The sequence below is a fragment of the Carassius gibelio genome, chromosome B8, assembly GCF_023724105.1.
Source record: "Carassius gibelio isolate Cgi1373 ecotype wild population from Czech Republic chromosome B8, carGib1.2-hapl.c, whole genome shotgun sequence".
In the NCBI taxonomy this organism is placed as follows: domain Eukaryota; kingdom Metazoa; phylum Chordata; class Actinopteri; order Cypriniformes; family Cyprinidae; genus Carassius; species Carassius gibelio.
This window is the reverse complement of record NC_068403.1, coordinates 16,461,986-16,478,837: the sequence shown is the minus strand read 5'-3', so window position 1 is coordinate 16,478,837 and position 16,852 is coordinate 16,461,986. Positions and strand designations below refer to the sequence as shown.

General features: G+C 36.4%; 2 protein-coding genes across 7 annotated transcripts in view; both read left to right on the top strand.

The window, feature by feature from the left end:
- Positions 1-8,149, top strand: part of dock8 (dedicator of cytokinesis 8) — a 45,188-nt gene extending 37,039 nt beyond the window's left edge. For all 3 annotated transcript variants that reach the window (XM_052562751.1, XM_052562750.1, XM_052562749.1), the window contains 10 exons: positions 266-458; positions 621-764; positions 1,306-1,437; positions 2,022-2,156; positions 2,336-2,425; positions 2,640-2,876; positions 2,969-3,112; positions 4,501-4,607; positions 5,388-5,558; positions 7,100-8,149. In XM_052562751.1, the coding sequence (XP_052418711.1) occupies positions 266-458; positions 621-764; positions 1,306-1,437; positions 2,022-2,156; positions 2,336-2,425; positions 2,640-2,876; positions 2,969-3,112; positions 4,501-4,607; positions 5,388-5,558; positions 7,100-7,151 (1,405 nt within the window). In that variant the 3' untranslated portion in view covers positions 7,152-8,149. The remainder of the gene's footprint in view (positions 1-265; positions 459-620; positions 765-1,305; positions 1,438-2,021; positions 2,157-2,335; positions 2,426-2,639; positions 2,877-2,968; positions 3,113-4,500; positions 4,608-5,387; positions 5,559-7,099) is intronic.
- Positions 8,150-8,676: 527 nt separating this feature from the next.
- The window catches only part of aopep (aminopeptidase O (putative)), a 75,929-nt gene continuing 67,753 nt past the window's right edge, over positions 8,677-16,852 (top strand). For all 4 annotated transcript variants that reach the window (XM_052563518.1, XM_052563517.1, XM_052563515.1 and 1 more), the window contains exons 1-5: positions 8,677-8,814; positions 10,632-11,526; positions 12,362-12,528; positions 12,633-12,777; positions 13,606-13,872. In XM_052563518.1, the coding sequence (XP_052419478.1) occupies positions 10,793-11,526; positions 12,362-12,528; positions 12,633-12,777; positions 13,606-13,872 (1,313 nt within the window). In that variant the 5' untranslated portion in view covers positions 8,677-8,814; positions 10,632-10,792. The remainder of the gene's footprint in view (positions 8,815-10,631; positions 11,527-12,361; positions 12,529-12,632; positions 12,778-13,605; positions 13,873-16,852) is intronic.

Below are 16,852 nucleotides of genomic sequence, written 5' to 3'. Positions count from 1 at the left end.
CAGCCAAAATTGAGTCTGCATCTGCATTCTGGAGCCCAGGCCTGTGGTTTTCTTTTCTGCTTCCCATTTTCGCTGTGGTTTCTACTGTTTGTCTACTGTTTTTGGACTTACCATGGTAACCGAGTGGCACATCTGAGCCCTGCAGTGTGCCTCACATGTGTAATAACTTGAGCGAATATTGCCAGTCCACATATGCTTTGATATTAGAAACACAGTTTTATTTATTTCCTTGGAGCATTAACCTGTGGTTTTGCTTTGGCTGCAGGATCGCAAAGGGTTACCAGACATCTCCAGACCTGCGTCTAACCTGGCTCCAAAACATGGCAGAGAAGCACAACGGCAGGAAGTGCTTTACAGAGTCAGCCATGTGTCTGGTGCACGCCGCGGCCCTGGTGGCTGAATATCTCAGCATGCTTGAGGATCACAAATACTTGCCTGTGGGCAGCGTCACCTTTCAAGTGAGTTATTATCATGGCTAGGAAACGCTTGAATCGGCTCCCTTTCCGAAAAACAACAGTAGGCGTGAATTATGTCTCGGCTGCTCTTCGAACCCTCACACGCGGTTTGGTGTAAATGAGATCCTTGTCTGACTGAGGTAAATAATTGTCTCCCCCCACCAGAACATCTCTCCTAACGTGCTGGAGGAGTCTGCAGTCTCAGACGACATATTGTCTCCAGACGAGGATGGGGTTTGCTCAGGACGCTACTTTACGGAAAATGGCCTAGTCGGGCTTCTGGAACAGGCTGCTGAGCTATTCAGCAATGTGAGTTATCCGTGGAGCAAGGCATCCAAATTAGCAGCTCATCTTTTTTAATGCTACTTCATATTTTTTACTGCCAATTCTTAATTTTATATATATATATATATATATATATATATATATATATATATATATATATATATATATATATATATATATATATATATATATATAAATTTATGTATTTAATTATATTGAAACATTTTTAGCAATAACAATTTATTTTTACATTTTGTAATTAAAAAAACCTAAATGTATATATTAATTTAATTGTAAAATACATTTTATATTTAATATGTATACTAATAATAATCATTAACAATAATTTATCTATTTAAAATATTCAAATGAAATTTATATAGCTGTACAATATATATATATATATATATATATATATATATATATATATATATATATATATATATATATATATATATATATATATATATATATATATATATATATATATATATATATATATATATATATATAAACATAGAAAATGTATTACTGTTCATTGCTTCTTACCATTGTTCGCTTACAGGGCGCGTTGTATGAGGCTGTTAATGAGGTGTACAAGGTAATCGTGCCTATACTGGAGGCCCACAGAGATTTCCGGAAGCTCGCTTCCACACATGACAAGCTCCAAAGGGCTTTTGAGAACATCATTCAAAAGGTAAAGCATACAAACGGCATGTCCTCCTACATAACTATGCCAGGCAGGAAGAAGCCTGTCTAGTGCGATCATGATCTATATGCATGTGGGCAGCCGGACAGAAATAGTGAACTTAATGTGCTGTGACATGCTTTACTTCATATAAAAAGATGTTGAACAGCATTTTGCTAGTTTTTTAAATGGCTATTACACATTAAGTTTTATGAACACTAATATGAGCACTAATTGAGGAGCATTAATTGAGACACTATGTCATTTCAACAAGTTGTTCATCACACCACAAGAAAATAAGGCAGTGTATTAAAACCTAAAAAGGGCGAAGAAAGCTGCAAGTAACTTTCACAAATAATTACAAATCATCAGAAAATAACACATTGAGTTAAATATTACATTTTGAAGCACATTTTTCTTGTAAGAGATACTGTAATGAACTTTATTTACAACTTCAGAAAATATCAGTACATTTAAAATAGTTTAAAAACATTTGTGAAATGGGGATTTTCATATTGACTTGAACCTGAGGTCAAGCGTCATTATGTAGCAAGCGCTATCTTTTAACTAAATGTTTATTTTTACTCTTTCAGGGTCACAAGAGGATGTTTGGAACCTACTTCCGTGTGGGATTTTATGGCTGTAAATTTGGAGACCTGGATGAGCAAGAGTTTATCTACAAAGAGCCAGGAATCACCCATTTACCGGAGATATCCCACCGGCTCGAGGTGAAATTTCTCTGGAACCCTGTGAAGTTTTGAACTGCATTTCTGATGAAGATGAATGTGAAGTTTAAAGGTTTTTCTTAAGGTGTCAGTAAGAGGTTTTGATGCTTTTAGGCAGCGCTATTATGGTCTGAAATTTCCTTTGATATTATAAATGACTTATTTGTCTTCTAATTTTCCAGAACTTTTACAGTCAGTGTTTTGGAGATGGAGTTTTGGAAATGATTAAAGATTCCACACCAGTAGACAGAAAGAAGCTCAATCCTAACAAGGTACTTCTCATCAAGTGTCGTGCCAATGTAAACACAATTACAATCAAAAACGTTCTTCGGTTTGACCTGTGTGATAGTCTCATTAAGTTGAAAGGCTGTCGACTGCCTCTACAGTCAAATCTCAAATGCCTCATTCAGCTAAAGTTACCCTCAGCGATTGATGTACGTTTCAGTGTCCTAAACGTAACATGTTGATTTTCATATTTCACATCAGGCGTACATACAGATTACCTATGTGGAGCCTTACTTTGATGACTATGAGATGAAAGATCGCCTCACCAACTTTGAGAAGAACTTTAACCTTCGCCGCTTCATGTACACTACGCCGTTCACAAAGAGTGGGCGGCCCCGAGGAGAACTCAACGAGCAATACAAGCGCAAAACAATCCTTACCACCATGCATGCCTTCCCCTACATCAAGACACGGATCAACGTCATTCAGAAGGAGGAGGTAATGACAATCCAGATGACCCCGTCACCCCCCACAATCTGCTTCATCTGCAGTGCTAGTTTGATAAACGCGTCTAAATCACCTGTTTTCAGTTCGACCTCACGCCCATCGAGGTGGCCATTGAGGACATGCAGAAGAAGACTAGAGAGCTGGCTGAAGCCACGCACAGAGAGAAGCCAGATGCTGTGATGCTTCAGATGGTTCTGCAGGGATCTGTCACAGCCACCGTCAATCAGGTCTGAAGCTTAATGCACACTCACACCCTTCGCTAGCAACTGTCCTGAGCTGTGAAACTTGAACCGCTGCTAACAAAAATAGAATTTCTTGTCTAATTGACATTTTCTCTTAAATGAAACCTTAGGCACAGGTAAAATATTGAATAATGCTATATTAATATATCTAACATAATGTAATGTTTTGTACATTATTTGATTGTTTCTTTTGCACAGTTAAAAGTAATATACATTTATTTTTATTTAAAATAATAATTAAGAAAATTGCTACTTGATCAAAAGTGATCAACGACATGTAATGTTACAAAAGATTTCTATTTCAAATAAATACTTAATATTTATAAAATTATCACAGTTTTCACAGAAATATTAAGCGGCAAAACTGCTTTCAACCTTGATAATGATAAGACATTTATTGAGCGGCAAATCAACATATTAAGATGATTTCTAAAGGTTCATGCGTCAATGAACACTGGAATAATAGCTGCTGAAAATTTGTTTAGTTCTTGAAAACATTTCAACCTCAATGGTTGTATATTATTTCGCTTAATATGTAGGTGTGAACTGTGATCATTTTTTTCTCTCAGGAGAAATATATAAATACATATATATATATATATATACACACGCACACACACATGCACACATATATATATATATATATATATATATATATATATATATATATATATATATATATATATATATATTAGTGCTGTTAAATGATTGTTCATGATTTATTGCATCCAAAATAAAAAAATGTGTTTATATTATATATTATTATATAATATATATATGAATGTGTGTGTGATATATGCTGTTATTTAAATGTACTGTAATGGGCACATCTACCAGCAGGGGCTAACAGACCCACGCGAACCAACCAAACTTTGATCCCTTGAAATAAACACTGGCTGCGTCACTCATCCAGCCACCCGGTCTCCCTCCATGCCTGTTCTACTGCACATCTCCGGTGTGGTTTTTGAATACTTCAGTTAATCTAAGGACAGTATAGAAGATTGAAGTAAATCTTAGGGTTGTAGGGATTCATACGGATGCTCCCAGCGTCTCTATATTTATAGTGAAGTCTGAAGCTCCAGAGTGACAGTTTACAACACTAATCAAGTTTAAAACATATCCAAATCCTCTGGATACGGCTGCGGTTATATGATAAATGCCCTTTGGAGAAACTACATACAAAGAGCGCGGCAATGCCTCTGCTCTTGGCTCCACAGTGACATCACTCACACAAAGACTTATTCATGATCTTTCCCTTATGTGTTGACTTTACCTTGTGGCCTCCATTGGATGAAGCATTCGTTTTCTCCGCTGGCGCTGTGGGAGAGAGGGGGGCCTTTTCTTTCCTTTTCTCACTCTGTGTGTCTCTGCAGGGTCCATTGGAGGTGGCCCAGGTCTTCTTGAATGAAATCCCAGCAGACCCCAAGCTCTTCCGTCATCACAACAAACTGCGTTTGTGTTTCAAAGAGTTCATACTGCGGTGAGTGGCCGCTTCCAGTGGAAAAGAGATATCAACGTAATCTTTTCAGTGACGTGTGATCGCATGAAGCAAGTTTTCCATCAGAGGATATAGAAGGAGATATAGAAGTATCTTTATTTTATAATGATTGGTTTGTTTAAAGAACTGTATTTGAAAGTTTGCTGAAATACTTGGATATAAGACACCCGGGGGTGAGCTTAATGTCACCCAGCTGCATTTGTTTTCCATAATCATCATAATGTTTAAACCAAGACTCGAAACAAATTAAGTTTTTGGATACAGTGATTTTTCCCAGGATGTATACGACTTGTGTGGAAATATAACGTATTGCTTTTTACAGACGGAATAGTTCATGCTGGATTCTGGGCCTTGATTGCTGCCAGCGCGCAGACAAATATTTACTGTAGTTTAAAATATGTTTATTTTTCTCCATAATCCATCCAGGCTGGCACAATCCTTCTCTAGCCAAGTTACAGTTATTTATGCCAAGACATTATAGCCTACTGATTCTCAAAAGACATATTTTGAAAAAATCAAGAACAATTTAAAATTCATTTAAGAAAAAGATCCAGAGCACAGTTTAATGTTCCTCAATGTTCCCTTTGTGGCTTTTTGCCTTTGAACGCGTTCTTCTGAGGAATAAAACTAACTGTTGAGTATGCTTATCAAACTCATTTGACTAGGCCTGTCCAAATGCAGCTAATTGCACTAATTATTCATCATCTGGTACTCTGTCGAGCTTCTTGTGTTGCTAATGCTGTTGTGATTGCGTACCTGCAGCTGTGGAGAGGCCATTGAGAAGAACAAGCAACTCATTACTCCTGATCAGAAGGAGTACCAGCATGAGATGAGGAAAAACTACAACAAACTGCGAGAGAACCTGAGGCCTATGCTGGAGAGAAAGATCCCTGAGCTCTACAAGCCCATCATCAAACCTCACATCGAGAACAGGTAGACCCACTAGTGCTACACTTCATCTTTGACTCGGCAGTCTCTCGTGTTCGGTGCTGAAGCTGAAGATGCTATCATTATGAACTACATTCATGGTGCTTTTATTTTGGAGTTTGTTTGTAAAAGATTTGTGGGGAGTTGGATATGGGTTTGGAAAGACGTGGGTGAGTAAATAATGGCACGATTTTCACTTTTTAAGTGTGTCTTTTTTAGAGTGAGTCTCACTGGCTTTGTTCACACAGCAGGAGAATACAGTTGTCAGTCCTGTTTGAGTGCTAAATATTCTCTTAATAACAGGGTTATCAATGTCAGATTTTAAAAGAAGAAAGGTTTAGTGTAAGGTTCAATGCAAGCTTGAATTTAAACTAGTTGTTGCAACAGTAGTCTGGCATGAGACGGACGTTTGGTGGGTTATTATTTGCTGTCAGTCATTAATGCTAGGGATGTCAACCTTTTCCAGGCTATAAAAATGGCACAAATTAGAGGTGTGTGTATTTATAGACTGAAAAAACGGCTTCTCAAAAGTTTGAGGTTGGTAAGATGTTTTTGAAAAACACGTTTCATATACTCACCAAGGCTACACTTATTATTGAGAATGAAAAAGAAACAGTGAAAACTGAAATATTGTGCAATATTACAAAGTGTTTTCTATTTTAATACATTTAAAATGCAATTTCTTCATGTGATGGCAAATCTGGATTTTCTGCAGCAATTACTCCACTCTGCAGTGTCACATGATTCTTCATATCATTTGGATATGATTTGGATATTCAGGATTATTTATTGATTATAGAAGGTTCAAAGGAGCTGAAAAATAATATAATCAATATATAATAATATAATAATATAACAGAATATTATACATAAAATACATAAATACCAATAAATAATTATGTGACCATGGATCACAAAAACAGTCTTAAGTGTACATTTTTCAAAATAATCTTTCCATTGATGTATTGTTGGTTAGGATCGGACAATATTTGGCCTAGATACAATTATTTGAAAATCTAGAATCTGAGAATGCAAATAAATCTAAATATTGAAAAAAAATCGCCTTTAAAGTTATCCATATGAAGTTCTTAGCAATGCATATTACAAAAAAAATATATAATTGGTATATTTACGGTAAATCTTTACTTAATATCCTAATGATTTTTGGCATAAAAGAAAAATCCATAATTTTACCCATACAATGTATTTTTGGCTGTTGCTACAAATATAACCCCCAGTGACTTAAAACTGGTTTTGTGCTCCAGAGTCACACAAAATGTAATATTTACACATAATATAATTTATCATTTTCATTCTTTCTTTTCTTTTGCTTATCTGTTCATCCAGACATTGTTCTGTTTACTCCTGTATGCTGCTTTCTATTCAGGACAGTTTGAGAGTTGCACGATACCAAACACTTACTGTGTGAATATGGATGCCTTTTTTTTAGCGGTCCTATTTTACATTGCAGCTCGTTCTGTGGATCTGTTTCTTTCCTACATTGCATTCGTTGCTTAAGCTCCTGTTCCCTCTTGTGTTTGTAACAGAGATTCCTTCAAAAGGCAGAGCCTCCGTCGGACACAAGATGAAAATTCATGATGTCAAGAGAACGTCTCCAGAGGATATCAAAGGAAGGATGTTGCAGTGTGCCAGGAAGCAAGAGCTCCGTCAGCTGATAATTAGATGACTCGAGCAGAGTTTCATGCACAGCGTTGAACCCCCCTGAAAATATCACAGATTGTTGTATTCTATTGTACTGAATATAAGAAATAGATTTTAAGGGATGTAGAACTTTATTTGCTTATAATTGTTTTTAGAACAAAACCTCAGCCAGTCACTTTTTTTTTTCTTTGTTTGCTGGATATGGTTCGAAGTATGTTACAATAGTTTTCTTAACTAACAGACATGTTACATGTGAGGAAGAAATCTACAATCTTAAATTAACTGCTTCAAGACCTGATCATATTTCAAAGACACTGAAAGTGTTTAAAAGTGTACAAAAACGACAGTTAATGACATAATGTATGTTTACATAGAGCTAATATAACATGAATCATGATTTTTCAGTTATTTTGTCCTGTTCTGTGTATATTGTAATTGAAGAGATTTACAAGTTTTGTATATATAGTTCTATTTTATTTATAGAGAATATTTAGCTCTTAGATGCATATTCCAATATTAAAATGTGATCAGACCAGATCAGAGTAAAAGTAATCAGGTTTACAGAGATAAAAGGACCGCTTTTTTTTCCAGTTAAAAGTTCTGAGTAAAGAGTGCATCAAATGTTTACCTTCACTCCCGTTTCTTAAATAACTGGAAATTGTGTCAAATTAATCATTTGTTCTTTTTCTTTTCTTTTTTTCAATTTACAAGTGCACTGCACATACGCTTATGTGTTTCTGTTTCCAGTGCTTCATTACATCTGTTACATATTACTGCTCTGAAAACTATAAGAACAGTATGTTGGTTTTATCAAATGTATAGGTCATTGCGATTTCAAATTAGACTATTTCTGTTTGAAAAGCACAAAATAATTACAAATAAATATTTTTGTCAATGAAACTTGAATGCACTTCCTAATAAAAGCTACAATCTTATATCTGTTGTGCAGTAATATTGTGTTGAGAACTATTATTTTTGACCTAAGAGGCATTTTTTAGATCTATTGCATTATAAACTATAATTTTTTGATTCAGTCAGACCACAGGTAAATCCTTATTTTATTTTTTTTTCTTATCACAATAAACAATGCAAATATCTCACAAAAAGAAGAAAAAATAAAGAATATTACAATCCTCAAAATGTACAATATAAATCTTATTGTATCATAAACTAAGAATCACACCTTCAGCAAATCATCTGAGAAAACATTTTCTATGCTGTTCACATGACAAGGGAGAACAAACTATATTGAAAAACAAAAACAATAAAAAATAAGCTAAAACAAAATAAATAAAATAAGACAAACAATATAAAAGGGACTCAGCATATCTGAAGTGTTATTAAATGTTTATGCAATTTTTTAGCATGGGCATTCTCAACCTTTATGAGACAATTTTGGAACAGCAAAAGTTAATTTTTAAGTGCAGACCATATGGGGGAGGACTTAGCAAATCGACATTTATGTATATAATATTTTGTTGCACAGGTAAATCCTTATGAGCTCAAGCTCAGCTTCCTGTCGCTGCTTGATGACGCATATCGCACGAGACGGAGTTTCAGCGGCTTTTAAGCGTTGTAGTACTGTCACAGGGAGGAACAGGTTCGTCAAACAACTCTCTGTATATAAAAAATGACTTCTAGCTTTATGTTGCTGCGGTGCAAACCAGCTAGCTGTCAGTTGTATGTTCTACTGTAAGCAAATCAGAAGAGTCGAAAAAGGAAACCTGGAATCTCAGTTTAATAACTGAGGTGGCTTATTAGAGTGTATTAAAGCTGATTTGTTGATACGTTTTGAACCCTTGTTTGACTGCATTTGAGTCAGACGACCGCGTTTAATCTCGCGCGCTTTAAATGTGTACATCTGTGAAAAATAAGGTATTTCTCGATTCTGGTCCTGAAGTCATCTAACTTGGATGTTTCCCCATAAATTTTGGTCTTGTAACTTCTATTTTTAATTAAGAAGTTTAATCGTGAAGTTAATTTATCTGCTATTTCTTAAGGGTTCCTTCCACATTTTCCTATGATTTTTGAAATAGAGAGAAATAATTATTAGGCTACATGTAGTTATACCTTTAAAAACTACTCTCTAAATCTATGTGATTAATATTATTGAACGGTTCATTAATGCATAGGTTTGTATGCACCAAAGTCGTCTGGGGCCCCTAGATTTACACCTGAATGTTATCTGGATGTACTACATCTACCATGGTGTCACTGTCATCCATTCATAACTTTCTTAGAGGTTTCAATTTAGACTTCAGTTACAAAAAACCATGGAAGTCTCTTCAAGTAATGTTAACTACAGAGTATATACTACTCTTAAACCAGTCAAACATTATAAAAATCCATAGGAAATTTCCCACAGTACCTATGGCTCGAAAAACTTCAAGGTTTCAAAACCACAAACTGAACAGGTCTGGGGAAGATATCCAAACTGTGTACTGCTGGGTTACTCCGGGATTGAGAACTACTGCTTTGAAGACAAAATGATTATGAGTGGATTGCCTAGTCATCACCCAGAGACTAGTATTTAACTTGAGGCTTATTTATGGTGTTTGATGGAAGTGTCTATGTGTGAATGATTTAACACCTGAGTATGGGCTTCAGGTTATAAATTTTCACTTTAAGCACCTCTTATTAAATTTCCCCTTTGCACGGAAGAGAACAAAAGTGTATACTTCAAAGGTCTGAATGTAGCCTAACCTTACAAGACAACGAAATACAAAAATTAATGTTCTTCTTGTTATTAGTTAAAATCTATTTACAGTATTTGGGTAGTTAACAAATAGGACAGACCTTTTAAACTTTTATTTTAAACCATAATCAAGATTTTTGTAAAAAAAATTATGTAATGGCTTAGAGGAAAGTTTGTTTACAGTTACAGCATTTTTACAATAAATGTACAATGAACTTACAGAGATAGTTAACACAAACATTTATACTCAAATATTTCGTAAGAACCTTCTTCAAAATATCTTTTTATGTTCCAAAAAAAAAAAAGAAAAAAGAAAAGCCAAACAGGTTAGGAACACATGAAAGTGAGTAAATGTTTTTTTGGAATTTTTGATGAACTATTCCTTAAAGTAGTCCAGTGGCAAGACATTTTAAAATTGCAAATGCTCAACACAGTTTAATATTTCAGTTAATAGGTTATACAAAACTGTGTACATTATAATGATATAAAAGTCTTGATCAAAATAGTTTTAAAAGTATAGCATGTCACCCTGCTTGAAAGTTCATGCCAGCTACCCATGTAATTATTTAGGATGGTACCGAAGAATAGAATGTACGATGGCCTGAGGATGTTATTTAAGAGAGCTATCTTAAGTATAATGATTACAGATTAATGTAGTGATTGAGTGTTTACCTTACATAGAATCATTGAAGTAATATTTTCTTTAACATTTATAATTACAGGCTATTAAATTCCTCAGGACCAGATGCAGACTCAATAACGAGTGGAATTTTTTTGAGAGACGGAATTATTTTACAAATAGCATTCCGTTTACATTACTCCTAATGATATTTCAGTCTGGTTTTAAAGATCTGTTCCTGCCTAAAGAATATTCCCATAAGACATGGAAAGTAACCGCGATCTGGATCCTAATAAAGATGACCTGCCCCTGCGGGCTAACACCAACCATATGCTCGTCCGACACTATGTTCTTGACCTGACTGTTCACTTCCAAAGGAAGGTCATTGGTGGCAGCATTGTTCTGTTTCTGGAGCCCGGTGTGGTTTCCAGCAAACATGGTGAACTGGGGGATATATCAAACACACCAGTGCAAAACCTATCTCAGGTGTCATCTAAACATGACGTGAGTTCTCCCATCACACCTGAGCCAAATAAGGTGATACCCCCTGAGGAACCATCATGTTTGTGTGGAGGAAATGATGTCAGTAGTGTCTTGTGGGGTGATGAGAGTGAAGAATTCACCTTGGTGCTGGATTGCTGTGACCTGACGGTGTCAAAAGTGGAAGAGTTGGATGTAACTACAGTAGCTGATTTAAAGAAACTCGACGTAGACCAACAACATGCAAATACAGATCTTCAGTCATCCAGTCTGGTACAAAGGCTGGTCTCTATGCCTTCCGTCAGCTGGAGACTGCAGCATGAGCTATACATGCAGTGCAGCCGTTCTCCTACTGTTCATAATGCCCAACCTCTGCGGTTCCACACAGACCGGTGGAGTCTTCAGATCAGGAAGGAAGGGGTTTGTACCCCTCGTGACTTCCCACATGCTGTCAGAATATGGTATGAAACTAATCTCACAGGTGGTTCTGTGAGGTGGACAAACGACCAGGATGCCAGGTACCAACCATGTGTAGATATTTACATGCACCCACAACTACGGTTGCATTATATTCATACATTACTCGGAGTCACTGGCTCTTTTGTTTCAACTAAATGTAATTTGAATTAATCGGAGCATAAATAGGATATAACTAAGCACAGTAACTAAGATTTAACCAAGGCTTCTATAAGTATGTATGTATAGTACATACACACAAATAGTAACAAAAGGTAGCCAACTGGATTCATGATTCAAATGGTTCATTAGTTGGGACGAGTCATTTGTTCATGATTTGGACTACATTTGCTTATAAACAGAACCATTTGTAAGTATCGTTTGTTCGTGAGTCGAACAACATTTATCGGGCTGTACTGTATGTTATGGCAGCAACTCTGGAATAGTATAACACATATTATAATGATTCTAGATAAATATAGGCCTATCTGTGTAGGCTATAAAATTTAATTGATGCAACGATGTTGATTCAGAAACTTGTTTTAAAGAGTTAAACCAAAGAAGAATTTGTCAGACTGATTCAAACGGCAGCTTTTTTTAATGAATCATTAAAAATAAGTTTGAACGATTTTTATTTTTATAATTTCACTGTCACTGCTGTGACCGTTTTATCTCATCACATTCAACTCAAAACGTAAGATTGGGTAATATAAACTATGACTTACTTTGACGTAGGACTGTATACAGGAATAGAGTAAAATATGGACAATGGCATTTTAATAAAACATATTTTACATTTTTTCAAGAGTTCAAATGAACGTCAAAACGAAGAGTCCATTTTCACCCAGTTCGACCCACACACAACCATATATTCTGATGCCACATCTTCTCTTTTAGATGCTGTGTATATACCATGGGCTCACCCATCAACAACAGAGCCCTCTTCCCATGCCAGGAGCCACCTGTTGCCATGTCAACGTGGCAGGCGCGTGTGAGAGCTCCATGTGATTACACTGTTCTAATGAGTGGTGAAAATCAAGCCTTCCCTAAGCCTGCGGAGACAGGTACAGTTAAAACCCTTACTCAGCACTTCAGAGTCACGGAGGTGTCATTTAATGCGATAATTTTATTATGGAAAATGCTGAAGTCTTTTCTTTCCTCTGTTCAGGTTTTCTGCAGTGGGATTATTATGTTACAATGCCAATGCCGGCTTCTACCTTTACCATAGCGGTGGGACAATGGCTAGAGGCTGGAGTAAAACATCCCAACTTTGAGGTGGAAAAAACGGACAAACCTTACAATAAAGAACTCAGGTATCTTGTTATGATAAATGTCAATATAGATAAGTATTGACTTTTAGACTCGTCTGTAGTTTTTGGAGAACATAGATCTAGGCTCTTGTATTCATTTTATTTTGCCATATTTTACAGTTTTATTTTTGACAGATTTGAAAACATCCCAATGAAATAGATTAAAAAACAATCAGTGCCAGAAGCACAAGAGGTATTACCGGTACATAGTCCAGTTATTACACTGTAAAAAAAAATTACATTAACTACCAGACAAAAAGTTGCATAAATTTCAGTGCTTTTTAAACATTACATGTTTTCAATACTTCTCTTGTTTTTTCCGAAATGTTTATGTATAATTTTAGGTTATGTAAAAAATTTTAGGTTAGAAAAGAGTGCATTTCTATGGTACCATATTTTCTGTGTAAATTAAATAATTACATATTGTTGTTTTTCTGAAAATCAACAAAAACGTAATATACAGTAATCATGGACCCAGATTTTCTGTTAATAAATCCTTCCATAAATACAATGATAAAACAAATGCAGAATTGTGTATAATGAAAAAAGTTGTTTCTTTTTCAAGTCTATACAATTCACAGGCATATGAAATGTTCAGCAAAAATCTTTCTAAAACATGCTTGATGATGATATGTAGTGATGATACTGATCAAATATTATGCATTCTAAATGGAACAGATCAATGTTTACATATTGCATTGCTATTGGTCTTCTTTGTCTTTGGTTTCTTGCAGTGTAGTATTTATTTTACTCTGTGCTGAATCAAAGCCTAAAAGCTGATTGTTTATAGGGTATTCTGCTTGAATATTTGCATCATTCTTTGTATTGCAGTGTTTCTTTGGACAATGACGATCAGCAATATGTTTGCTCCCACATGGATTATCCCTGTCGCTTCATGGCCAGTGCTGCCAGGACTCAGACTGTTATTCCTCACCGGGTATTCGCCCCACCCTGCCACCTGCAGAAGGCAAATGACATGGTTTTACCCCTACTGCCTCTCTGTCTGACTGCGGCCCACTCTGTTCTTGGTGTCCATCCATTCTCACGACTTGATGTGCTCATTGTTCCCTCAGGGTTCTCCAGTCTGGGCATGGCCAGGTAAATGCTGCATTTCTCTTAAATATGATTCTGAAAAAAAAAAAAAAAAAAAAAAAAAAAAAAAAATATATATATATATATATATATATATATATATATATATATATACATTCTTAAGGGAATGTCATGTTTTTTTTCTTCTGTGCAATAATAATAAATAGGGACTGGAACTTTCTAAACATCAAAAAGGGCAAAATACAGAAGAAAATTATAACATAAAGATGGTCCATAAAATTCATAAACTTTATTCAGAGCTTTTTGGCCAAGAATTGCCCTCCTTTCATCATTATTTAATATTGTTGCAATCAGGACATTTTTCTCAAATTCTCCTTTTGGTTTTTTCCTGGAAAGTCATAAAGATGTGCAACAAAAATGAGGATGAAATTATAGTTTTTGGATCAATTGTTTGTTTAAAACATGTTTTCACCACATATTTTTCTCTTATTTGTCATTGAAAACTAAACATGCATCCATATTGGTTTTTGCCAGTTTTTACACCCTCCCTCTCAGTTGCATGTTGCTTAATACAGCATAAGAACATGTTTTAATTTCTTGTCAACAGCAGTAAACTAAAACACTATTAAGTCTGCAAAGCAGAGGTTTCAGAAATCAAGTACTCTGAATGTTAAGCCATCGCTTGGCAGATGTTCCCACTAATTCGCTTTTGGCCTTTGGGCATTGACCTACCAGGATGCCACAGTTTTTATGAATTGACCGATTTAAATGCTCTTTTTGGCCAACCACGCTGTTTGTTTAGTAGTCTGGGTGGCTTGAAGTTGTTGAGAACCTGTTGGATCGGTTTAAATGGCAGCAGTGAAGCTCATTTTCCTTACACTGCTCAGGAAGGTCACTACTCAGGAAATGCTCAATGAAGTGTGTTTTGTTTGTGTTTACAGTATACCAAGCTTTGTGTTTTCTTCAAGTCAGTTCTTGACTAGAGTTTGATATGGAGTTTCAGGCATTGTGCAAGTTCCAGTGAAGCAACCACTTTGGATGGCTTTGGACATAGCTAACTTATTCAGGGTGACCACAGGTCTTCCCGTATTTCCCACCATCTCACTGTCCAGGAATAAGTATTCCACAGGACATGAGGTCATTACCCAGTGCCCCAGGCTGGTTCCAGCCATTCACTGAGAGAAAATGTCACATTCTAATTAGCACTTGGCATGCACCTTAACAGCGGTCACTCCTCTGTTTTTCTTTTCCTGAATTAGGTACTCCTTTTCTGCTTGAGCTAATGTGAAGCACAGGACTGCAGGGTTTTGTTTTTTGGTCTGGAAAGTATTTAGTTGCCTTGCTGTTTATTACAGCTTGGTTTTATTAGCCGCCCTGCGATAACTGCCGGTGGATGACAGAAATATGTCTGTGTGCAAGAGAAACGGATACTTATCTTCCCTCTCCTTTGCCCTGTATGGGTCACAGCAGGAGACGGACAATTGCCCCTTCTCTATAGAATGGTACAGTCCTCCAGGCCTTTCTTGAAGCCCAAATCAGAGCAAAAAAAAAAAAAAAGAGTAATCAACAAAGTACATTTGGGGCCAGGAGAGAGGCACTTTGAGATGTCGATCCCCCAGGATGTTGGAGAGGATGTGTGGATTATTCCTAGCAACAAAAGCCTTGCGCTCCTGGAACCACTTCAGAGACAGGAGCTGTTTAATCTGAAAATTGGGAAGTATGTGGGCCCAAATCCTTGGGGCCAAGCCAATGTCTGCTTTTATATCATGCTTGTTCATTTGCAGCTGGGGCTTTGGACGTAGTAGCAGTGCTGCTGGTGGTTCTCTCAAGGGAAGGAAGTAAAGATTAAGAAGTTAAGAAAGGCCAGGCCTGATAGTGTGTGCTGTGCTTCCTCCCAAATACCCGAACGACTGCTGTCCCGGTGCAAAAAAAACAGCAATTCCACTGGAACGTTATTTTTGGCTCGATTCCCCAGAATCTGATTTGTGAAGTCCTAGAATCTGATGACAGGCTTTTTGAAGCTTGAGGAAATATTTCTGCGAGAAACATCATCACACTTCCATCCTGTGTATTGCTGACCGATCACGTAGGGTGGATTCTAGGCCTTATCGGTTACGAGACGATGACGTAAACATGAGATGCTCGTATCTTCAGAGGAAGGGCACAGCACTTTCCTCAACTTTGAAGGCAGTCACTTTCTGTCCCTTAACACCTCTTTTACGCCACAGCAGGACATAGTTGGAATACTTCATGTGCCAGATGTGCAAATATGGGCATCGGCTGCTTTTCGGCGAGACTGAGGGCATCTAGATCTCAGAGAAAACCCATTTCATTGTGTTTTCCCACACTGTGTCAATGATGTAATGTGTTCAGTGACAGTAGGTGGGAAATAGGTTTATCTACTTTTGATGTAGGATCCAAAATGTATTGTAGCAGCTGCCAAAATATGTATGAAGTCATTGCTGAATTGTTGCTCTATGGTAAGGCAAGCACACCACGAGATATTCAAATGTGTCCATATGAATAAGTTGTATAGAGAGATTGGTTAAAGGAATTCCTCCTCCGTATTATTCATTCAGACACTCTTATGAGTAATTTCCAGCCCACTTGAAGTGCATTTTGTGTACTTTTACACTGTATAAATAGCTCATCTCGGGCAATTACTTAGCAATTACTCTGCTGCTGAGACTAGCAGTTGACCTTATATAGCCTGTTAGCTCTGACAGAACTCTGAAGTGGTCTGGACCAGCACCCAAAGAGCTGGAGTGATTTGAAGAGTGAGCTAAAAGAAATATGCAGAGCATGCCTTAAAAATCTTAAAACTATAAGTTGCATTCCCGAATCATTGCAACTTTGGATCATTCGACGGGACATGTGGCTGTTATAAAGTTTATTACCACAAAAATTAAAGGGTTTGTTCACCTAAAAGTTAAAGTTCTTTCATTAATTACTCACCCTCATGTCGTTTCAAACCCATTCGATTTTTGTTTATCTTCGGAACATGAATTTTTGATCAAATCCAAGA